Source organism: Scyliorhinus torazame, chromosome 5 (genome assembly GCF_047496885.1).
Source record: "Scyliorhinus torazame isolate Kashiwa2021f chromosome 5, sScyTor2.1, whole genome shotgun sequence".
NCBI classification, from domain to species: Eukaryota; Metazoa; Chordata; class Chondrichthyes; order Carcharhiniformes; family Scyliorhinidae; genus Scyliorhinus; species Scyliorhinus torazame.
Window position 1 is genome coordinate 151,234,553 of NC_092711.1, and position 24,198 is coordinate 151,258,750.

Genomic DNA, 24,198 nt, shown 5'->3' on the forward strand with positions numbered 1-24,198 from the left:
ATTAGCAAGATCCTTCGCCGGGCTACTAGGGACGCAAAGGCCAGAATGGCGGCCTCTTTCGCCTCCTGCACTCCCGGCTCGTCCACTACTCCAAATATTGCTAGCCCCCAGTTTGGCTTGACCCGGACTTTCACCACCCGAGATATTGCTCCCGCCACTCCTCTCCAGAACCCCTCCAGCGCCGGGCATGACCAAAACATATGGACATGGTTCGCCGGACTCCCTGAACACCTTCCACATCTGTCCTCTACCCCAAAGAACCTACTCAACCTCGCCCCCGTCAAGTGCGCTCTGTGAACCACCTTAAATTGTATCAGGCTGAGCCTGGCACATGAGGAGGAGGAATTAACCCGACCCAGGGCATCAGCCCACAAACCTTCCTCGATCTCCTCCCCCAGCTCCTCCTCCCATTTACCCTTCAACTCTTCTGGTAGCGCTTCCCCCTCTTCTTTCATCTCTTGGTGTATTGCCGAAACCTTGCCCTCCCCGGCCCATACACCAGAGATCACCCTGGACCATCTCCACCATTGATACCCAGTGGCAGCAGTGTGTAGCATCTACAAGTGGCACAGTAGCACAGTGGTTAGCACCGTTGCTCACATCACCAGGAACCGACTTTGATTCAGGGCTTGGGTCATTGTCTGTGAGTAGCCTGCACATTCTCGTTGTGTCTGCGTGGGTTTCCTCCGGTTTCCTCCCACAAGTCCTGAAAGATGTGCTGTTAGGTGAATTGGACATTCTGAATTCTCCCAGTGTAACTGAACAGGCGCCGGTGTGTGGCAACAAGGGGATTTTCACAGTAACTTCATTGCAGTGTTATTGTAAGCCTACTTGTGACAATAATAATAAGATTATTATAATAAAGAATATTCTTAACATTCCCCAACATTTATTTTCTAAGGGGGCTCTGTGGAGTTGAGGTTTGAATCAGATCAGCCGTGAACTTATTGAATGGTGGAGCAGTCTCGAGGGGCCAAGTGGCCTACTCCTGCTCCTAATTCGTATGTTATCACATCATTTATAATAGATTGTAGCATTTTCACAACTACTGATGTCAGGCTGATGGGTCTGTGGTTCCCCATTTTCTCTCTCCCTCCTTAAATATTGGGGTTACATTTACCACCTTCCAATCTGCAGGAACCATTCCAGAATTTATAGAATTTTGAAAGATGATCACCAATGTATCCTCTATCTCTACAGCCGCCTCTTTCAACACTCTGGGATGTAGAGCAGCAGCTTTTGGGGATTTATTAACTTTCAACCACGCTAATTTCTCCAGTACTACTTTTTCACTAAGACTAATCTCTTTCAGTTCCTCGTGCTCACTGGTCCCTTGGTTCTCTAGTGTTTTTGGGACAATTTCTGTATCTTCCTCCGTGAAGACAGTCACACATTGTTTAGTTTCTCTGCCATTTCCTTATTCCCCATTATAAACTCTCCTGTCTCTGCCTGGAATGGACCCACATTGGTCTTTGCGAATCTTTTCCTGTTCACATTCCTATCGGAACTTTTCCAGTCGGTTTTCATGTTTTTCCCCAGTTTGCTCTCATATTCTATTTTCTCTTTATCAGTTTCTTGGTCCTCCTTTGCTGAATTCTAAAACAAGTTCCCAATCCTCAGGCTCACTACTATTTTGGCCACTTTATGAGCCTCTTCCTTTGATCTAATGGAATCTTTAACTTTTCTTGTTCGCCACGGTTGCATCACTTTTCCTGTCTCAGATTCCCTGAGAGAGAAAGAGAAGAGAGAACGAAATGCAGTCCTGGATGTAATTGAAGCAGAAACAATAACAGCAGAATCCATCACTGTAAACAATTGTGAACTTGTTGATGTCTCAGCAGGGACGAGGAAACACAGAATCCCTTCCCACACTGAGAGCAGGTGAACGGCCTCTCCCCAGTGTGAATTCGCTGGTGTGTCTGCAGGCAATTTGACTGAGTGAATCCTTTCCCACAATGAGAGCATGTAAATGGCTTCTCCCCAGTGTGAATTCGTTGGTGTGACTGCAGGTTCTCTAACCAAGTGAATCCCTTTCCACACTGAGAGCAGGTGAATAGCCTCACCCCAGTGTGAACTCGCTGGTGTCTCCTCAGGTCGGATAACTCACTGAATCCCTTCCCACACTGAAAGCAGGTGAATGGCCTCTCCCCGGTGTGAACTCGCTGGTGTTTTTTCAGGCTGGATAACTGAGTGAATCCCTTCTCACACTGAGAGCAGGTGTACGGCCTCTCCCCAGTGTGACTGCGTCGGTGAACTTCCAGCTCTGATGGGGATCTGTATCCCTTCCCACAGTCCCCACATTTCCACCGTTTCTCCATGTTTTGGGTCTCCTCCTGTCTCTCCAGGTTGGACAATCTGTTGAGGCCTCGTCGACACACAGAACACGTGTACGGTCTCTCCCCGCTGCGAATGGTGGAATGTTTTTTCAGGCTGTGTAACTAGTTAAAGCTTTTTCCACAGTCAGTGCTCTTGAACACTCTCACAAGGTGTGTGTGTCTCGGTGCTTTTCCAGTCACACTGATGGTTAAAATCTTTTGAAGCCATCAGGGCAAACATTTCGCCTTCCAGATTTAATGGCCGATGAACCGAGTGAGTCTGTCAGATCTAGACGTGATGTAGAAATTCAGAACAGATTATTTTAATTTCTATGGAACATTCTTTCCTCTCTCATTCCCCAAAAGCTGTAAATCTCCATCCCACTCACTCTCCCTCCATTCTCACTCTGCTGTATCTAATATTCACCCTCCCAATTCTCCTGAAGGTGCTGATTCAGGCTGATTGACAGATCCATGCTCACTGCTTCCTGTCCAGGACACACAGATTATAACAAATAGGAGCTACAGTCGGCCATTCAGCCCATCGAGCCTACTCGACCATTCAATGAGATAATTGGCTGATCTACCTCAGCACCATTTTCCCAAACTATTCCCCAGTTCCCTCGATCTCTTCAATATCGAGAAACCTATCAGTGTCTGTCTTGAAAATACTTGATGACTGAGGCTCCACGGTCTCTGGGGGAGAGAATTCCAAAGTTTCACCACATCCTCGAGTGAAGAAATCCCTCCTCATCTCAGCTTTCTCTCCTTTTTCCTGCCTTTTCCCCATAACCCTCGACTCCCTCGTAGGATTCGATGGGGGAGCAGTGATGGTGAGCGTGCCTTTTGTTTCTCTTTGTTTGTGCCTGAGAGGATGGGGGAGGGGTGGACTGTAAGGGCGGAGGGAGGTCAGCGGCCTTGGCCGGGGGCCACCATGCTAGCTGGGTGGGCTAGTTATCGGGAGTGAAGTGGGCGGTTGCCAGGAGGAAGGGGGGGTGGTGATTGGGTTATGGCGGAAGATATCGGAAGGCAGGCCTGGTGACCCGGGCTGGGGGCTGGCTTAAAATGGAATCTGGCTGATTGGCAGGGGATCTCTCTCTCTCTCTCTCTCTCTCTCTCTCTCTCTCTCTCTCTCCCCCCCCCCCCCCCCCCCCCCCCCCCCCGCCGCCGCCCCAAGGCTGGGTTGAATGGGCCGGTTAAACGGTCACATGTTTGTGCGCATTAGAGGAGCCTGAAGGCGGACGTGGTGTTCTTGCAGGAGACGATCCTGGAGTTGGGGGATCAGACGAGGCTGAGGAAGGGGATGGTGGGGCAGGGGTTCCACTCGGGGTTCGACATGAAGACGAGGGGGTGGCGCTGTTGGTTAATAAGAGATTGTTTTTTGGGGTGGGGGAGCATTGTGGCCGCAGTGGAGGTTAGATGTGGGGCTGTTGGCGAATGAGGGAGTGTGTGAGCAAGTGAGGGCTGCCACACTGGGCTATGTGCAGTTGAACGACACGCGGGAGGTCACAGCCATCACGCTGTGGGAGGCACTTAAGGCAGTAGTTAGGGGGAGTTTATTTCGATCGATGTGCATAGGGAGAGGGTGGAGCGTGAAATGAAATGAAAAATGAAAATCGCTTATTGTCACAATTAGGCTTCAAATGAAGTTACTTTGAAAAGCCCCTAGTCGCCACATTCCGGCGCCTGTTCGGAGAGGCTGTTACGGGAAGGAAGAGGGCGAGGCTGGTAGGGGATACTCTGAGGGTGGATCAGAGGGACTCGGTGGCCCCGGAGGAGAGGTTGTTAAAGAAGAGGCAGAGGCTCCAGATGGAGTTTGGGTTGGTGTCCACGGGGCAGTTGCGGAGGGCCAGAGGGGCAGTGTATGAGTGGGGAAAAGGTGAGCAGGCTGCTGGCCCATCAGCTGAGGAAGCAGGCAGCGGCAAGGGAGATTGGTACAGTGAGGAACAAGAGGGGCAAGGTGGTAATGGATCTGGAGGGGATGAATGGGGCATTTGAGGCCTTCTATAGGGGGCTGTACGAGACGGAGCCCCCGACCAGGGAGGAGGGGTCGAGACGGTTCCTGGATGGGTTGGAGTTCCCTAAGGTGGAGAGGGGAGAGGGTGCATGGGCTGGGGGAGGTCTGTGTGTGTATGGGGCGGGGAGACCCCATGGGTGAAGGTGTTCCTGGAGACGGGATGGGAGGGGGCAGGGTGTTGCTGAAGGGGTTCTGGCAGGGGTTCTTGGATGTTATGGGTGTGGGGGTGGCCCCGGGTCCGGAGGTGGCGATATTCGGTGTGTCGGGGGATGCGGGAGTCCAGGTGGGGAGAGAGGCCGATGTTTTGGCCTCCGCCTCCCTGATAGCCCGGAGATGGATTTTGTTGTGCTGGCGGGACTCGGAGCGGCCGGAAGCGGGAATGTGGGTGAGCGACCTGGCAGAATCCCTGCGGCTGGAGAAGGTCACGTTCACTTTGTGGGGGTCGGCAGAGGCGCTCACCCGGAGGTGGAAACCTTTCATTGATCATTCGGTGCTCACAAATGGTTTAAGGGTGTTGAATTTTGAGCTTGAGAGCGGGACTAGACAGGGCTGCTCTCTGTCTCCCTTGCTGTTTGCATTGGCCATTGAGCCCTTGCCGGAGGATATTAGATCTGATCATCGGATATCAGGACTGGGGGGTGGGGTGAGGCAGCACAAGATCACTCTGTGTGCAGATGACGGGCTGCTGTTTGTGTTGGTCTCCGTCCGGTCATTATTGGAGTAGTGGATAGATTTTTTTTATAAAAGTATTTTTATTCAGATTTTAGCATTTTAACGTTTACAGCAGATAACAATTTCACAATTTACATAGATGATTTGGAGTTGGGGACCAAGGGCAATGTGTCCAAGTTTGCAGATGACACTAAGATAAGTGGTAAAGCAAAAAGTGCAGAGGATACTGGAAGTCTGCAGAGGGATTTGGATAGGCTAAGTGAATGGGTTAGGGCCTGGCAGATGGAATACAATGTTGACAAATGTGAGGTTATCCATTTTGGTAGGAATAACAGCAAAAGGGATTATTATTTAAATGATAAAATATTAAAACATGCTGCTGTGCAGAGAGACCTGGGTGTGCTAGTGCATGAGTCGCAAAAAGTTGGTTTATAGGTGCAACAGGTGATTAAGAAGGCAAATGGAATTTTGTCCTTCATTGCTCGAGGGATGGAGTTTAAGACTAGGGTGGTTCTGCTGCAATTGTATAAGGTGTTAGTGAGGCCACATCTGGAGTATTGTGTTCAGTTTTGGTCTCCTCACTTGAGAAAGGACGTACTGGCACTGGAGGGTGTGCAGAGGAGATTCACTAGGTTAATCCCAGAGCTGAAGGGGTTGGATTATGAGGAGAGGCTGAGTAGACTGGGACTGTACTCGTTGGAATTTAGAAGGATGAGGGGGGGATCTTATAGAAACATATAAGATTATGAAGGGAATAGATAGGATAGATGCGGGCAGGTTGTTTCCACTGGCGGGTGAAAGCAGAACTAGGGGGCATAGCCTCAAAATAAGGGGAAGTAGATTTAGGACTGAGTTTAGGAGGAACTTCTTCACCCAAAGGGTTGTGAATCTATGGAATTCCTTGCCCAGTGAAGCAGTAGAGGCTCCTTCATTAAATGTTTTTAAGATAAAGATAGATAGTTTTTTGAAGAATAAAGGGATTAAGGGTTATGGTGTTCGGGCAGGAAAGTGGAGCTGAGTCCACAAAAGATCAGCCATGATCTCACTGAATGGTGGAGCAGGCTCGAGGGGCCAGATGGCCTACTCCTGCTCCTAGTTCTTAAGTTCTTATAACATTACAAAATAAAACCAACACAAAACCCCCAAACCCACCCAACCCCCTCCCCTCTCCACCTCACTCCCGCCCCACCCCCTCCCTCCCCACCCCACCTCCCTCCCTCCCCACCCCACCCCCCTCCCTCCCCACCCCACCCCCTCCCTCCCCACCCCACCCCCTCCCTACCCCACCCCCTCCCTCCCCACCCCACCCCCCTCCCCTCCCTCCCTACCCCACCCCCTCCCTCCCCACCCCCCTCACCACCCCCCTCCCCCCTCCCCACCCCCCTCCCCCTCCCCCCTCCCCTCCCCCCTCCCCCTCCCCTCCCCCTCCCCTCCCCCCTCCCCTCCCCACCCCACCTCCCTCCCCCCCACCCCACCTCCCTCCCCCCCACCCCACCTCCCTCCCCCCCACCCCACCTCCCTCCCCCCCACCCCACCTCCCTCCCCCCCACCCCCCTCCCCCCCACCCCACCTCCCTCCCCCCCACCCCCACCTCCCCACTCCCTCCCCCCCCCACTCCCTCCCCCCTCCCCCACCTCCTCACTCCCTCCCCTCCCCACTCCCTCCCCCCTCCCCTCCCCACTCCCTCCCCCACTCCCTCCCCCACTCCCCTCCCCACTCCCTCCCCCCTCCACTCCCTCCCCAGTCCCTCCCCCCCTCCCTCCCCACTCCCTCCCCCCCCACTCCCTCCCCCCTCCCTCCCCACTCCCTCCCCCCCCACTCCCTCCCCCCCTCCCTCCCCACTCCCTCCCCCCCCACTCCCTCCCCCCTCCCCACTCTCCCCTCCCCACTCCCTCCCCTCCCCACTCCCTCCCCCCCCCCACTCCCTCCCCCTCCCTCCCACTCCCTCCCCCCTCCCCTCCCCACTCCCCTCCCTCCGCCACTCCCCTCCCTCCCCTCCCCACTCCCCTCCCTCCCCCCCTCCCCACTCCCTCCCCCCTCCCCTCCCCACTCCCTCCCCCCTCCCCTCCCCACTCCCTCCCCCCTCCCCCCCCCTCCCTCCCCCCTCCCCTCCCCTCCCCACTCCCTCCCCTCCCCACTCCCTCCCCCCCCCACTCCCTCCCCCCCCCACTCCCTCCCCTCCCCACTCCCTCCCCCCTCCCCTCTCCCTCCCCCCTCCCCTCTCCCTCCCCTCTCCCCTCCCCACTCCCTCCCCCCTCCCCTCCCCACTCCCTCCCCCCTCCCCTCCCCACTCCCTCCCCCCTCCCCTCCCCACTCCCTCCCCTCCCCACTTCCTCCCCCCTCCCCTCCCTCCCCCCTCTCCCCCTCCCTCCCCTCCCCACTCCCTCCCCTCCCCACTCCCTCCCCTCCCCACTCCCTCCCCTCCCCCCCCTCCCCACTCCCTCCCCTCCCCCCCCTCCCCACTCCCTCCCCTCCCCCCCCTCCCCACTCCCTCCCCTCCCCACTCCCTCCCCTCCCCACTCCCTCCCCTCCCCTCCTCACTCCTTCCCCACTCCCTCCCCTCCCCACTCCTTCCCCACTCCCTCCCCTCCCCACTCCTTCCCCACTCCCTCCCCTCCCCTCCCCACTCCCTCCCCTCCCCACTCCCTCCCCTCCCCACTCCCTCCCCTCCCCACCCCACTCCCTCCCCTCCCCACTCCCTCCCCTCCCCACCCCACTCCCTCCCCTCCCCACCCCACTCCCTCCCCTCCCCACTCCCTCCCCTCCCCTCCCTCCCCTCCCCTCCCTCCCTCCCCTCCCCTCCCTCCCTCACTCCCTCCCCTCCTCCCTCACTCCCTCCCCTCCCCACTCACTCCCTCCCCTCCCCACTCACTCCCCTCCCCTCCTCACTCCCTCCCCTCCCCTCCCCTCCTCACTCCCTCCCCTCCCCCCTAGCAGTTGACGGGCAACTCATTCATTTTAATGAAGACGATCCTCCCTCGCCATGAAATCCAAAGATCCGACCACCGGGCCAGGTCCCACCTAATAGTCACCATCAGCTGTGGAAAGTTGGCCCCATATAGCTGTCTGAAAGGGGGGGGGGGGTCATTGACATTCCCAAATATTTAAATCCCAAGGGGGAACCATCCGAAGGGGAAGTTAGCAAGATGAGGGGCCTTATCCCTCAACCCCTCCCCACCGGCATTCAGTGACCCCCAGGCTCCACTGGTCCCTTTGGAAGAGAAATCCAGAGAATCACAACCCTCTGAGGGAAGAGATGACTGTAAATATATAACGTAGCTACAGCACAATATTACACGATTGAAATAATAATAAATATACTTCATTATAGAACCATAAACAATATATCTAATATGTACCAAATAACAACACTGGACATATCTCTGTCCGATATTAATTTACTGTCCCCTTAAATATCAGCCATCTCCTGGGGAAAGCAGCCCTTAAATTCTGAACTTCAGGAAACAGACCATTCTTTTAGCCAAATAAATAAATGTGTCAAGCTGAGGGAGCAAAGGATGTCAATGTCTTTAAGACAGTAAGAAGTCTTACAACTCCAGGTTCAAGTCCAACAGGTTTGTTTCGATATCACTAGCTTTCGGAGCGCTAATGAGAACAAACCTGTTGGACTTTAACCTGGTGTTGCAAGGCTTCTTACTGTGCTCACCCCAGTCCAACGCCGGCATCTCCACACAGTGTCTTTAAGAGAGAGAGAGAGACCTGGGCCAAGCTTTCCAGAGTCTGCACCCTCCCTGGATTCACTTCCTTTCAATTGAAGGTGAGAATGAGAAAAGAAATGGAAAGGGGGAGAAAATAAAGTGTTTTACTCACAGATGTTGGAGACAGGATGAGGTTTTACCTTCACTTCCGCTGTGACATCACAATGGAGCCCTCCCTGAATCAGCCAATAGGAATTACTCTATTCCGCGGAGTCGTCACTGGGTTCCAGTGCGCAGACGTGGGAGCCCCGCCCGTTCAACCCACCCACCCTCCACACCTCCTCGAGACAAGGTTTCCAGGCAACCGGCTGACGGCTCCGACCAGAGCTGGAAGCAGCTCGGTGTTCTCCCCCCTGCCTGAGACTGCGCATGTCTAAAGGAGAGTGGATGCTGCGCATGTGCGGGGGAGCTCACTTCATGCTGAGGCATTGGCCAATGGGAACAGTTACGCGACCGGAAGGACTCGTGTCCTTCAGCCAATCAGAGTGCGGGGTTGGTGTGACTGAGCTTCACTCCGGCGGAAACTTCCTCCTGGGCCTTCATCAAACAAACTTCCAGACGCCGCTGGTTCTCCAGCATTCTGCAACTTACATCAGCAGTGACAGAAATGATCACCACCCCCCCGGCCTGAGCTTTACACGTCTGGAGGGGGCAATACCAGGGGCCGAGGTAACGGAAGAACTCAAACTCTTCCTGAAAATGTGCAGTGAATGAAGTATCTCTGATCAGGGAGGCATCAAACCTCCACTTTCTCGTCCTGGGGGTGAGCCCTCGAGCAGAACCTCCAGAAAACCGGGGGGGGCGAGGGGATGGGCTTTACTTATGATGTTCCCTGTGGTGCAAGGGGACACCAGGTCGTTCTCGGCACGAAGAAGTCGGCGATTCTAGTCTGACATTGCTGTGGAACGGGAAAGAAGGTAAAATCTCCGCCCCTCGGGTGCAAAGTTCCCCAAATATCCACATAACCCACCTCCTCACAAGCCGAGACCAACGCCCTAGCTTGTAGGCGGGGGGGGGGGGGGGGGGTGGTGCCTGGTAACCAGGAGCTTATCCACCAGAGGATATATGTGGCCGTTGAAGTGACCAACCACAAAAGAGTTAGTCGAAGCTAACAGCAAAATCCACAAAAGCCTTCGCAATGAACTCCGGGGAGTCGTTCGGGCATCCAAAGACATTCATTATTGAAACAACATCTCCATGCACCAAACCTCTAATGATCACATATCCATCTCCTTTGTCCTTGGTACAGGTTTCAACCTTAAAAGGGATATTTTTATTAATAAGGATTGCCACACCCATGCTACTTGATGACAAAGAGGCAAAGAAAATCCTTCCCAACCGATCCAGCCTCAATTTACAGTGTACCTCATCATAGAATCCCTACAGTGCAGAAGGATGCCATTCAGCCCATCGATTCCACATCTGCCTTTGAAAGAGGACCCTACCTAGGCCCATGACTCCACCGTGTCACTGTCCCCCAGTAACCCTACCTAACCTATTTGAACACTAAGGGGCCAATCCACCCAACTTGCACATCTTTGCCCTGTGGGAGAAGCCATAGAAAACCCACGCAGACATGAGGAGAAGGTGCAAACTCCACCCAGGCAGTCACTCGAGGCCCGAATTTAACTTGTGTCCCTAGTGCTGTGAGGCAGCTGTGCTAACCACTGTGCCACCTTGCCGCACCAAATGAGTTTAAGCTTGATGAGATTCCTGCAATAAAGCTATGTCGACTTTCACCTTAAGAAAGGAGAGGATTTTTTTCCTTCTGATAGGGCGATGGATGCCCCTGACATTCCCTGAGAAAATTTGCAGATTAACTGCCGCCATTAGCTAGACGACAGAGAGAACAGGAACATATTTTCACACCACAGTCGGGTATGCGCCATGACCCCCTCCTCCAACTCATTTTACACCAAAGGCACCAAAATTTCCCCAATCTGCTCCTTTCCCGGATAAAAGCCTCGTCTGTACCAGAGTAGGATAAGTCAACAACACATAAACCCTCCCATAATAACAAAAAGACAAAAGAATCATGACCACAACAGATTCAAGGGGACATTCCTCAATATGACTGAGGACCCGGAGGATTAACCCCACTGCCAGACTATTACCCTCGGGATATCTTCTCTAAACTGAGGAGAAGAAAAGAAGGGCCAACAGGGAATGGGGATCGCATGTCCTTCCCACATTTTAGACCCACCCGTGAAAACCTGCATCCACCACCACCCACCCGTTGGCAATGGCGCCACTCGGTTCTGCCATGATTAACGTTCGGATAATAGAAGAAAGACGACGGATAATAAGCACACGGCACATCTACCATAACTAAGATAAGATAATATGAGTCCCTGGGACACTCGAGGGAGGAGAAGAAGACATTCAATCGGCCCTCACAGAATAACAACTCCCTTCAACAGGATAAAAGATAACAAATTCAGACAACAAAACAGTGATAAGGAAAGAGTCTGGATTAGTTAGTCCGAGCTGCAAACCATCCCTCCAAATCCTTACCCTTCATGGATTTAATGAAGGCTGATGCAGTAGTCGGATTATCAAAAGACTTGACGGACTTGTCGGAGACAATTTACAGGGTCTCAGGATAAAGCGACAGAATTCACTCCCGCAGCCTTGAGTTCCCTTCAAACTTCATCGAAGCCTCGATGCTTCGTTTGTGTGGCTGCCAAAAGAAGGAAATCCTCACTCCCTCATGGAGCCAGGTCCCACCTCACCTTAACTGTCTCCAGGACCCTCTGGTGATCTCAAGTTGTGGAAGCGAATGATTACAGGCCTGGGATGAAAACTATCTCTCGGCCTCAAAGACAGGATCCAATACCCTTTCTAATTTGAAACACCCAGGCTTCACATCTAGCTTGAGAAAACGTGGCAGCCGGTCCTCGAAGGACCTGACGGGAGCCTCACCCTCCACACCTTCTGGCAGGCCGACAACTCGGATGTTCTTTCTCTGACCCTCGGTTCTTCAAGTCCCCCAGGACCTCCCCCACGGCACTCAGACGGTTCTCCAAGGATTTAATTCCTGCCTCCGCTGAGGAGGCATCTTGCTCAACGTTCAGAATTCTCTCCTTGGGTTTGTCGTTCCTTTTCTTGGTGTTTTACAGCTCGGCCTCATGAGCTCACAGATATTGAGTCAGCTCACTCAGCCTCTGGTCAACAACACGGAGAATGTCGCTGACATAGGTTGGTCAATGACCCCACAAAATAGACGTGCAGGCTTGATGGGCTGAATGGCTGACTGCAGCTCCTGTTTGTTATGGTCTCTGTGTCCAGGACAGGAAGCAGTGAGCATGGATCTGTCAATCAGCTTTAATCAGCACCTTCAGGAGAATTGGGAGGGTGAATATTAGATATAGCAGGGTGAGAATGGAGAATGGTGTGTGTGGGATGGAGATTTACAACTTTTGGGGAATGAGAGAGGAAAGAATGTTCGATAGAAACTACAATTGTCTGTTCTGAATTTCTATCCTGTGCTGACAGTGATGTCTTTTGTAAATTGATTTTACAGGACAGTAGAACAAGAGGAATTACAGACAGAAATCTCAAACTTTACGTCTCAATCTGACTGTGTCTCAATTCCTTGGAACTGAATATCACCGGACTTTGAATCTAGAAGGAGAAATGTTTGTCTAATCTGTCGGCTTCAAAAGATTTTAACCATCAGTGTGACTGGAAAAGCACCGATCCAGACACACCCGAGTGAGAGTTATCCAGAACACTGACTGTGGAAAGAGCTTTAACCAGTTACACAGCCTGAAAAAACATCACATCATTCACAGCGGGGAGAGATCGTACACGTGTTCTGTGTGTGGATGAGGCTTCAACTGACTGCCCGACCTGGAGAGACACGAGGAGACCCAACACATGGAGAAACCGTGGAAATGTGGAGACTGTGGGAAGGGATTTAGAGCCCCATCACAGCTGGAAGCTCATAGACGCATTCACACTGGGGAGAGGCCATTCACCTGCTCTGTGTGTGAGAAGGGATTCATTCAGTTATCCGCCCTGCGGACACACCAGCGAGTTCACATTGAGGCGAAGCCATTCACCTGTTCTCAGTGTGAGAAGGGATTTACTACTTTATCGAGCGTGCGGATACATCAGCGAGTTCACACTGGGGAGAAGCCATTCACCTGCTCTGTGTGTGGGAAGGGATTCACTCTGTTATGTGCCCTGCAGACACACCAGCGAGTTCACACTGGGGAGAAGCCATTCACCTGTATTCAGTGTGAGAAGGGATTCACTCAGTTATCCAGCCTACAGTCACACCAGAGAATTCACACTGGGGAGAGACCGTTCACTTGCTCTCAGTGTGAGAAGGGATTCACTACTTTATCGAGCCTGCGGAGACACCAGCGGGTTCACACTGGGGAGAGGCCGTTCACCTGTTCTCAGTGTGGGAAGGGATTCACACAATCATCCGACCTGCAGATACACCAGCGGGTGCACACTGGGGAGAGGCCATTCACCTGCTCTCAGTGTGGGTTGGGATTCACTCAGTTATCCGCCCTGCAGTCACACCAGCGAGTTCACACTGGGGAGAGGCCGTTCATCTGCTTTCAGTGTGAGAAAGGATTTGGTGATTCATCCACCCTGCGGATACATCAGCGAGTTCACACTGGGGAGAGGCCATTCACCTGCTCTCAGTGTGGGAAGGGATTCACTACTTCATCGAGCCTGCGGATACACCAGCGAGTTCACACTGGGGAGAGGCCTTTCACCTGCTCTCATTGTGCAAAGAGATTCACTACTTTAAAGAGCCTGCGGATACATCAGCGACTTCACACTGGGGAGAGGCCGTTCACCTGCTCTCAGTGTGAGAAGAGATTCACGACTTCATCGAGCCTGCGGATACACCAGCGAGTTCACACTGGGGAGAGGCCTTTCACCTGCTCGGAGTGTGAGAAGGGATTCACTCGGTTATCCAGCCTGCAGACACACCAGCGAGTTCACACAGGGTAGAAGCCGTAAACCTGCTCTTAGTGAGAGAAGGGATTCAGATATCCAAACACTGCAGGAACCCTAGCGAGTTCACACCTGGAAGAAGCCATTCACCTGCTCTGAGCAGGGGAAACATTCAATGATCCGTCCTAACTACCGAGACACTAGCGAGTTAATTCTGGGGAGAGACCATTCACCTGCTCTCAATGTGGGGAGGGGTTTTGTGATTCAGCACACCTGTTGTGACTCCAACAAGTTCACAATAAATTACAGATGTTGGCTCCGTTGTCATTGTTTCTGCTCTCACTGACCAGAAAAAGGTGTAATTCTGTTCTCTCTGCCATCTAAAGACTATCTCCAGATCATTTGGTGAATTCAGAGTGATGACTGCTCTCAGTAGAGAATTTAAACCTGATGTTCTTCTGTAAAAAGGATTTTTGTCTTACGGATGTTAAAAGGAAATTTTAAGGATTACTTATAGTATTGAATTCTTTTGGGGGTGTATTTGAATTGATGGGTGCTAAGATGTTCACTGTATGTTTTAAAAAGGTTAACTGAGTTCATAGAATAAACATTGTTTTACTTTAAAAATTACTTTTAAATTTCTGCTGCACCACACCTGTAGAGTGGGCCGTGTGCTCCCCATACCACAATCTAGTAAAAGTTGTGGGTCAGGTGAACTCCATGATACACTTTGGGGTTCTCTAAACCCTGGCCCATAACACATGGTATGAGGGGCAAGTTGTCTGTGGTAGATTGGAAAATTACAATAAACATATCACTGAAAGTGGCAACGCAGGTGGATAAGGAGCTAAGAAGGCAGCCGGCATGCTTGTCTTCATTGATGTGGGAATTGAGTACACAAAATTGTCATGTTAATGCTGCAGCAGTACAGAACCTTAGTTAGGCCACACGTGGAATATTGCCTACAATTCTGGTCCTCACCAGATTACCAAAAGGTTGTGGAGGCTTTGGAGAGAGTACAGAGGAAGTTTACCAGGATGTTGCCTGGCCTGGAGGGTATTAACTATGAGGAGAGGTTGGATAAACTCAGATTGTTTTCACTGGAAAGACGGAGGTTGAGGGACGACCTGATAAAAGTTTACAAAATTATGAATGGCATGAACACAGTGGATAGTCAGAAGCTTTTTGCCAGGTTGTAAAAGTCAATTACCAGGTGACATAGGTTTAAGGTGCGAGGGGCAAATTTTGGAGTTGATGTGCGAGGGAAATTTTTTACACAGAGGATGGTGAGTGCCTGAAACTCGCTGCCGGAGGAGGTGGTGGAAGCAGGTACGATAGTGACGTTTAAGAGGCACCTTGACAAATACATGAATAGGATGGGAATAGACGGATACAGACCCTGGAAGCACAAAAGGTTTTAGTTTAGTCAGACATCATGATCCGAGCAGGCTTGGTGGGCCGAAGGGCCTGTTCCTGTGCTGTACTGTCCTTTGTTCTTTGCTGTTCTTTGTATGACAATAGACAATAGACAGGCAACCACTCGCATTTTATTTACATAAAATATAGATTCCTTTAAGAAGCAAAAATTAAACAGCAAAAGTGAAGCTATCGTGGCGAATAAGAAAAGTTAAAGATTCCATTAGATCAATGGAGGAGACAATATAGTAGTGAGTCTGAGGATTGGGAACTTGTTTTAGAATTCAGCAAAGGAGGATCAAGAAACTGATAAAGAGAAAATAGAATATGAGAGCAAACTGAGGAGAACTGGAAAAGCTCCGATAGGAATGTGAAAAGGAAAAGATTAGCAAAGACCAATGTGGGTCCATTCCAGGCAGAGACAGTACAGTTTATAATGGGGAATAAGGACATGGCAGAGAAACTAAACAATGTGAGTCTGTCTTCACAGAGAAAGATATAGAAATCGTCCCAAAAACACGAGAGAACCAAGGAACTATTGAGCACGAGGAACTGCAAGAGATTTGTATTAGTGAAAAAGCAGTACTGGAGAAAATAATGGGATTGACAGTTAATAAATCCCCAAAAGCTAATGCTCGACATCCCAGAGTGTTGAAAGAGGTGGCTGTAGAGATAGTGGAGACATTGGTGATCATCTTTGAAAATTCTATAGATTCGGGAATGGTTCCTGCAGATTGGAAGGTGGTAAATGTAGCCCCAATATTTAAGGAGAGAGAGAGAAAATGGGGAACCACAGACCCATTAGCCTGACATCTGTATGAGGGGAAATGCTACAATCTATTACAAAGGATGTGATAACATACGAATTAGGAGCAGGACTAGGCCACTCGGCCCCTCGAGCCTGCTCCACCATTCAATAAGTTTCCGGTGATCTGATTGTGACCTCAACTACACAGAGGCTCCTTGGAAAATAAATCTTGGGAGAGCATAAGAATATTCTTTATTATAATCATCTTTATTATTGTCACAAGTAGGCTTACATTAACACTGCAATGAAGTTACTGTGAAAATCCCCTAGTCGCCACACTCAGGCACCTGTTCGGGTACAGAGAGGGAGAATTCAGAATGGCCAATTCACCTAACAAGCACGTCTTTTGGGACTTGTGGGAGGAAACCGGAGCACCCGGAGGAAACCCACGCAGTTTTGGGGAGAACGTGCAGACTCCGCACAGACAGTGACCCAAGCCGGGATTGAACCCAGGTCCCTGGAGCTGTGTAGCAACAGTGCTAACCACCGTGCCGCTGTGTCAGTTGTGGGGAACAAGGAAATGGCAGAGGAGTTAAACAGATATTTTGCATCAGTCTTTACGGTGGAAGATACTTCGAATATCCCATCAATACTAAAGGATGTGGAGGAAGCAATTAAATACCATCACTGGAGAAGTTGTATTGGACAAACTAATGGGGATAAGATAAGTCCCCTGGATGACTGCAGCCTAGGATCCTAAAAGAAATGGCTGCAGGGATAGGGGATGCATTGATTGTAATTTTCCAAAAATCCTTGGATTCTGGAGAAGTATCAGAGGATTGGAAAACTGCCAAAGTGACAACCCCCGATTCAGAATGGGAGGGAGGCAAAAATGAGACACTATAGGACGATTAGCCTAACATTTATTATTGATAAAAATGTTGGAATCAATTATTAGGAAGTAATAGCAGCACATTGAGAAAATCATAATCTAATCAAGCAGAGTCAGCATGGCTTTGTGAAAGGGAAACCGTGTCTGACTAATTTATCAGAGTGTTTCGAGGAAGTCTCAACCAGACTGGATAGAGGGGGACCAGTAGATGTGTTGTATTTAAACTTCCAGAAGGCCTTTGACAAGGTACCTCACAAAACGTTAAGTCATGAGATAAGAACCCATGGTGTTGGCGTGGATAGAGAATTGGCTAATGAGCAGGAAACAGTGAGTGGGGATAAGGGGCTCTTTTTCAGGTTGGTGACCTGTAACCAGTGGGGTTCCACAGAGGTCAGTGCTGGGATTGCAACTGTGTACAATTTATATCAATGACTTGGAGGGAGGAAGCGAACGTACTGTGCCCAAATTTTCAGACAACACAAAAATAGGTGGAAAGGCAAGTTGCGAGGGGGATACTAACAGTTTGCAAAGAGATATTGAGAGGTTAAGCAAGTGGACAAAAAGTTGCCACATGGAGCATAATGTGGGAAAATGTGAAGTTCATTTTGGAAGGGAGAACAAAAGAACAGTATTATTTAAATGGAGAAAAACTGCAGAAAGTTGCAACACAAAGGGACTTGGGGGACTTGTGCACGAAACACAGAAAGCTAGCAGACAGGTGCAGCAGGTAATCAGGAAGGCTAATGGAATGTTGGCCCTGATTCCAAGGGGGTTGGAGTATAAGAGTCGGGAAGTCTTGCTGCAGCGGTACAAGGTGCTGGTGAGACCACATCTGGAGAACTGAGAGCAGTTTTGGTCACCTTATTAAGGAAAGATATTATTTCATTGGAGGCTGTTTAGAGAAGGTTCACGAGGATGATCCCAGGTATGGAGGGATTGTCTTAGGAGCAAAGGTTGAACAGGTTGGGACTCTGCTCATTGGAATTTAGAAGAATGAGAGGTGATCTCATTGAAACATATAGGATTCTTAAGGAGCTTCACAGGGTAAATGCTGAGAGGATGGTTCCCTTCATGGGAGAGTCTAGGACCAGAGGGCATCGTCTCAGAATAAAGAGGAGCCAAATTAAGACTGAGATGAGGAGGAAAGTCTTCTGAGAGTCTTTGGAACTGAGAGTTGTGGGGACAGAGTCCTTGTGTATATTTACGGCCGAGATAGATTGTTGATCAGTGAGGGAACCGAGGATTACAGGGAAAGGGCAGGAAAGTGAACGTGAGAAATGTCAGATCAGCTGTGATCCTATTGAAAGATGGACCAGGCTGGAAGGGCCGAATGGCCTACTCCTGTTCCTATTATGTCTGGTCTTAGTATGGTCTTATTCCCGCGTACCCTCCCGATAACCTTTCACCCCATTGCTTTTCAAGAATCTATCCAGCCTGCTTTCAAAATATTCAAATACCTTGTTTCCACTGTCCTTTGAGGAAGAGAGTTCCAAAGACTCCAAACTCTCTGCCTTAAATGGGCAAGTTGTTACTTTTAAAGTGACTCCAATTTCTAGATTCTCCCACATGAGGAAACATCCTTTCCGCATCCACCCTGTTAAGGACTCTCAGGATCTGAGATGGTTCAATTAAGTTACCTAAACTCCATCGGACACAAGCCCAGCCTGTCCAATCATTCCTCATAAGACCAGCCTCCAATTCCAGGTGTGAATTCATTAAACCTTCTCTGAACTGCTTCCAACACATTTACATCATTCCTTAAATGAGAGCAATACTGTACACGCTGCTCCAGATGTGGTCTCACCAATGTCCTGTACAACTGAAGCATAACCTCCCTACTTTTGTATTCAATTCCCTTCACAATATGCAATAACATTCTATTAGCTTTCCTAATTACTTGCTGTACCTGTTACTCGCCTTTTGTGATTCATGCTCTCGGACACCCAGATCCCTCTGAATCTCAGAGCTCTGCAATCTCTCACCATTTAGATAATAAGCTTTTTAAATCTTCCTGCCACGTGGACCATGACACATTTTCCCATGTTATTCTCAATTTGCCAGATTTTTTCCTGCTCATTTAACATATAACTTTGTAACCTCCTTATGTCCTCTTCACAATTTACTTTCCTGCTTATCTGTGTACCTTTGGAACATAGGAGCAGAAGTTGGCCATTCAGCCCATCAAGCCTGCTCCACAATTCAATACGATGGCTGATTATCCACTTCAATGCCTTTCCCCCCACACTATCCCCATATCCCTTTGTTCTTGGTATTTAGAAATCTGTCAGTCTCTGCTTTAAACACACTCCATGACTGAGCTTCCACAGCCCTCTGGGCTAGAGAATTCCAAAGATTCACAACTTGTAGATTTCTATTGATCAAATGATTGCCCTGTTCTATTCCCATATCTCTGCCAGTTTATTTCCCTCAAAAGCCCATCCAATTTCTTTTTGGAAACAGTCCATCATCTCCGCTTCTACCCCCCTCCTCAGAAGTGGGTTTCAGGTATTTCACAAATACTGCCAAACTCTGGTTCAAGATTTTCCTCAAAAGTAAGCGAGAACCAGAGGGCAAAGAAGGAGGCCATTCAGTCTACCATTCCTATGCTAGCTCTTTGAATGAACAATCGATTTGGTCCCATCACCCTGCAAGTTTATTTTCCTACAGAATCTATTCAGTTCCCTTTTGAAAGCTGCAGTTGAATTTACTTCCTGCACCATTGTCAGGCAGTGAATCCCAAATCACAACTCGTTCTGTTTTAAATACTTTCACGATACACTGTGTTTGGATTTTCACGGGGGATTTGAAATGGAGAGAAAGACATGGTTGTACAAAATCAAGTCTCAGTCTTTATTGATGATCTTCATGAGTGGACTGAGTGTGATATGTCCAGGTTTGGGCACTAGTTCTGAAAATAAATTACATTTATTTGAGTGGCACAATGGCACAGTAGTTAGCACTGTTGCCTCACAGCACCAGGGACCCATGTTCAATTCTGACCTTGGTCACTTGTGTGGGGTTTGTATGTTCTCCCCATGAATGTATGGGTTTCTTCCGAGTGCTCTGGTTTCCTCCCACAGTCCTAAAATGTATGGGTTAGGTGGATTAGCCCTGATAAATTGCCCCTCAGTGTCCAGGGATGTGCAGGTTAGGTTATGGGGTTACGGGTGAGTGGATATGGGTAGAGTGCTCTTTTGAAGGGTCGGTGCAGACTCGATGGGCTGAATGGCCTCCTTCTGCACTTAAGGGATTCTGTATCTATTTCTATAGCACCTTTCGTGACCACACAATCACCTAAAGCTTTTTACAGCCTTTGAAGTACTTTTGAAGTGTAGTCACTGTTGTAATGTCGGAAACTCTCGGTATGCCTCATTAATAATATTTTGTTTTAAAAAACAATCACTCGTCAATCTTCACTGTTATAAGTAGCAAGGTTAAGGAAACCATTTTAAACTCTAAAACGTGACTGGACCTTTATTTAAAAAATTCATTCTGTATAAACCAAACTGTTTCTAGATACTGCTGAATGAGGCAAAATTGTTTAAAGAACAAATTGTTCCAGAATTTTGTAAAGCTATAGAAGATCATATATTGCCAAAGTCTGGCTCAAATCGAAGACCCATTGTTCAATCCAATCAAAGTTAGTAAGAAAGAAAGTGATTGTCTTCCATAAAACAGACTTTTCCAAAGAGTGGATATTGTATTAACCAAACGTATTAATTAAAGATTACTGTATTAATTAGCTGCCAGTCAGTAACAGATGATTGATTAAGAGCCTTAATTCAGTTACAATGAATCAAAAATGATTTAGTAGGTATAGTGAAAGACTGAGTTTTATTTGCTGTAAAAATGTAAAAGCTTAATTGCTGTGTATGGAAAGAATGTGCAATGAGGATAAATGTACTGGCAAGAGAGACCTTCAAACTCTGATTAGCCTCAACTTTTGAAGCTGTATGAATAAGGGATTGTTATAGAATCAGATAAAGGGATAGTATGAAACAGTTCTATTGTATTCCTGTCTAAGATAATGAGAGAAGGTGGTGTCAGTAATTGGGGATCCAATTAAATTAATCCAGTGACCAAATTGACCAATTGTCATATTACAACAGACCCAACTCTGACGTGAAGTAATGGTCACTTTGGGGATAAAAGCAGAACATCTAAAGGTCTTCCATGCTGGCCAAGTACTGAAGATTCCCGAGGCCGAGTTCCAAGGAAATTACTGTCAAAGGAGCCAGAGAGGGTAACGCTCCTGCAGACTGATTACCCGCATGAAGTTGTAAAATTCAATGTCTAAAAAGTTTCTTTGAATAAACTTTTTAAATTTAATATCAAGAGAATTCTGCCTTTGCCTTAATTGCCTTGTCTGAAACAAAGTGAATTTATTAAATGGTAGGTTGGGTGTGGCTGAAATCAATAAAGTTCCAGATAACAAGTTCAGAAAACATAAATCTTCAATTTAAAAACTTGAATTTCTATAGCACATTTCACAACCACAGGATATCCCAAAGTGCTTTAAAGCAAATGAAGTACTTTTGAAGTGTAGTCACTGTTGGGCAGCATGGTAGCGCAAGTGGATAGCACTGTGGCTTTGCAGCGTCAGGGTCCCAGGTTCAATTACCCGCTGGGTCACTGTCTGTGCGGAGTCTGCACGTTCTCCCCGTGTCTGCGTGGGTTTCCTCCGGGTGCTCCGGTTTCCTCCCACAGTCCAAAGACGTGCAGGTTAGATGGATTGGCAATGATAAACTTCCCTTAGTGACCAAAAAGGTTAGGAGGGGTTATGGGAATAGGGTGGAGGTAAGGGCTTAAGTGGGTCAGTGCAGACTTGATGGGCCGAATGGCCTCCTTCAGCTCTGTATGTTCTAATGTTGGAAAAGCAGCAACCAATTTACACACAGCAAGATCCCACACACAGCAATGTGATAATGAGCAGATGATGTGTTTTTAGTGATGTTGATTGAGGGATAAATATTGACCGGGACACCGGGGATAACTCCCCTGCTCTTCTTCAAAATAGTGGCTGTGGGAACTTTTACACCCACCTGAGAGGGGCAGACAGGGCCTCAGTTTAACATCTTATTTGAAAGAAGGCTGTTCTGACAGTGCAGCACTCCCTCAGTGCTGGGATGAGGAAAAATGAAACTGAATTTAGCCCACACGTCCCTGGACTGGGATTTGAATCCACAACCATCTGACTCAGAGGTGAGAGAGCTGCCCACTGAGCCACAGCTGACACTATAGACAATACAAAGTTAGAAATGGAAAGTTACCCACTAAAAACCCCACCCACCCTTTGCCTCCAGTGCCTAAATCTATTAATAAACACCCCAGCATAAATAACATGTTTGACTGACAAATGATGAAGTGTTGGTTTAGAGCCACTAGTTTCGACTTTCCATTTGAGCCTCGGGCACCTTTCTGTCTCTAGCTCGTGTCAATGACAGCCAGGCGACGGAGCTGAGGCTGAATTTAGCTGAGAATAATTGGGGTCTGTGCCCAGTTGGGAAACTTCCATGCATGTCGCACTAATAGAGAGACAGGAAAGTGCTGGAGGTCTGACTGGGAAATGGGCCTCCAAACGATTATTAAATCGGTCACTCAGAGCTAAAGAGAAACCCGTCTCTTTAAATACATATACAGGGAAGAGGCTGCAATGAAATCTGTCCCTTTTAACCTGCACAAAAGCAGGAGGCTCAGATTCACAGGCTGCAGGAGGAGACCATTCAGCCCATCGTGCCCCTGCTATCTCATTGAAAGGATTCTCTGATTCATCCAACTGCTCTGCCCTTTCCCCACAGCCCTGCAAATTCTTCCCTTTCAAGCATTTACCCTTTGGAAAGATACAATTGAATCTGCTTTCAGGCAGATCAGAACAACTCGCTGTGTCAAAAAATAAAATAAAATCACATCTCCCCCTCTGGCTCCTTTGCCAATTCCCTCAAAGGGACTCACTTTCTGTGAAAGAGCCTGTCAGCCCTCTCACCCACTTTTCCTAAAGTGCAGTAATCTAATCACGAAAAGTCCAGAAAAATCTAATATTCTTACTGATAAAAGTTTATTAATGAAACAAAACACGGTTAAAAAACACAAAATGACTTGAGGATCAAAGACAACCATAGTAAAAGGATGTTCACGATGTTCTGGACCCAAATGGTTTCTCTTTAATTCATCTGTAGCCTGTTCCCTGCCCTCTTTGTGGAACACCTCTCATCAGTCCACAAGCATGACCCTAACCTTCCGCTTGCTGCCATTAGAATTCACCACCTTGCTCTCAGGCTCACATTTATGTCCTCGGCCTGCTGCAATGTTCCGGAGAAGCCTAACACAAGCTGGACCAACAGCCCCTCATCTTTCGATGAGGCACTTTACAGCCTTCTGGACTCAACATTGAGTTCAACAACTTCAGACCCTGAACTCTCTCCTCCATTTTGATTTGTTTTTTTACTGAGTGCCAGTCTGCATCTTGTTTTCATGTTTTTTGCTTCCAGACAGAGCTGTCCTTTATTCTGCCATTAACACTTACTCTGGACCAATGCTTTGTTTCTTTCCCACAACCATTACCTCTCCCTTTTGTTCCAGGACATTTTTGTAATTTAATCTTACCCACCCTCTAACCAATCACTGACTTTCCCTTTTGTTCTACCTGACCTTCCCCCTCTTTCACCAGTGTGGTGAATGTATAATTACTGATAATTCACCAGTGCACTGTGTTATGTTATTCACCCTGTGGGCTCTACCTATGGACCATTGTGTGGCTTCATCCACAGGGGATATGTTGGGGCACGTACGGGCTCCGCCCACTGCTCCACCCCCTTTACAGGAAGTATAAGAGCTGCTGACCTGCGGGGCCGCCTTCAGTGTTGTACCAGTCACAGGCAGGCTCAGTTCTAAGCTGATTAAAACCACAGTTTACTTCTCCACGTGTCTTCGAGTGAATTGATGGTCGCATCAAACCCAACACATTTCTCCCTCTCTTTAGTTCTGAAGTAGAGATACATTGGACGTGAAACTTCTGTTTCTCTTAGCACAGATGCTGCCAGACTTTTTTCCAATTCTGTCTGTATTTTAGATTTGCCTGAAATCAGGAAAATATTTATTGTGAAAGTTATAATAAATGTACTTTCAATTTTTGTGGATCGTTTCAGTGGAAATGTGCTCTCCCAGGCTCAAAGACCATCACCCCACTGGAAGCAAAGTCATGAGACCGGTCAGTCCAGCAGAAAGAAACCCTCCAACCCTCCCACTTCACCAAGTGTCAGAATGAACATGATTCAGTCCTGGATGTGATTAACAGCAGCTAAAGGAGTAGAATCCAAACTCTGTCATCACTAGTGAACTCGCTGGTGTCTTAGCAGGTGGGATGACTGAGAGAAGCCCTTTCCACACACTGTGCAGGTGAATGGCCTCGTCCCCATGTGAACTCGCTGGTGTTCCCGCAGGTTGGAAGACCTTTTAAACTTTTTTGTGCACTGAGAGCAGCTGAACGGTCTCTCCTCGGT

At 48.7% G+C, this 24,198-nt stretch overlaps 2 protein-coding genes across 4 annotated transcripts in view; one reads left to right on the forward strand and one right to left on the reverse strand.

The window, feature by feature from the left end:
* The window catches only part of LOC140422059 (uncharacterized), a 222,637-nt gene that overhangs the window by 120,177 nt on the left and 78,262 nt on the right, over window positions 1-24,198 (reverse strand). The window lies entirely within an intron of this gene.
* Window positions 9,078-21,039, forward strand: LOC140422056 (uncharacterized). Of its 3 annotated transcripts, none has more exons than XM_072507034.1 (2): window positions 9,078-9,392; window positions 12,247-21,039. In XM_072507034.1, the coding sequence occupies exon 2, from the start codon at window positions 12,603-12,605 to the stop codon at window positions 13,698-13,700; it is 1,098 nt and encodes a 365-aa protein (XP_072363135.1). In that variant the 5' UTR covers window positions 9,078-9,392; window positions 12,247-12,602; the 3' UTR covers window positions 13,701-21,039. The 3 variants fall into 3 exon arrangements, with proteins under 3 accessions (XP_072363135.1, XP_072363134.1, XP_072363136.1); XM_072507033.1 differs by lacking the exon at window positions 9,078-9,392 and adding an exon at window positions 9,403-9,640; XM_072507035.1 differs by lacking the exon at window positions 9,078-9,392 and adding an exon at window positions 9,800-11,921.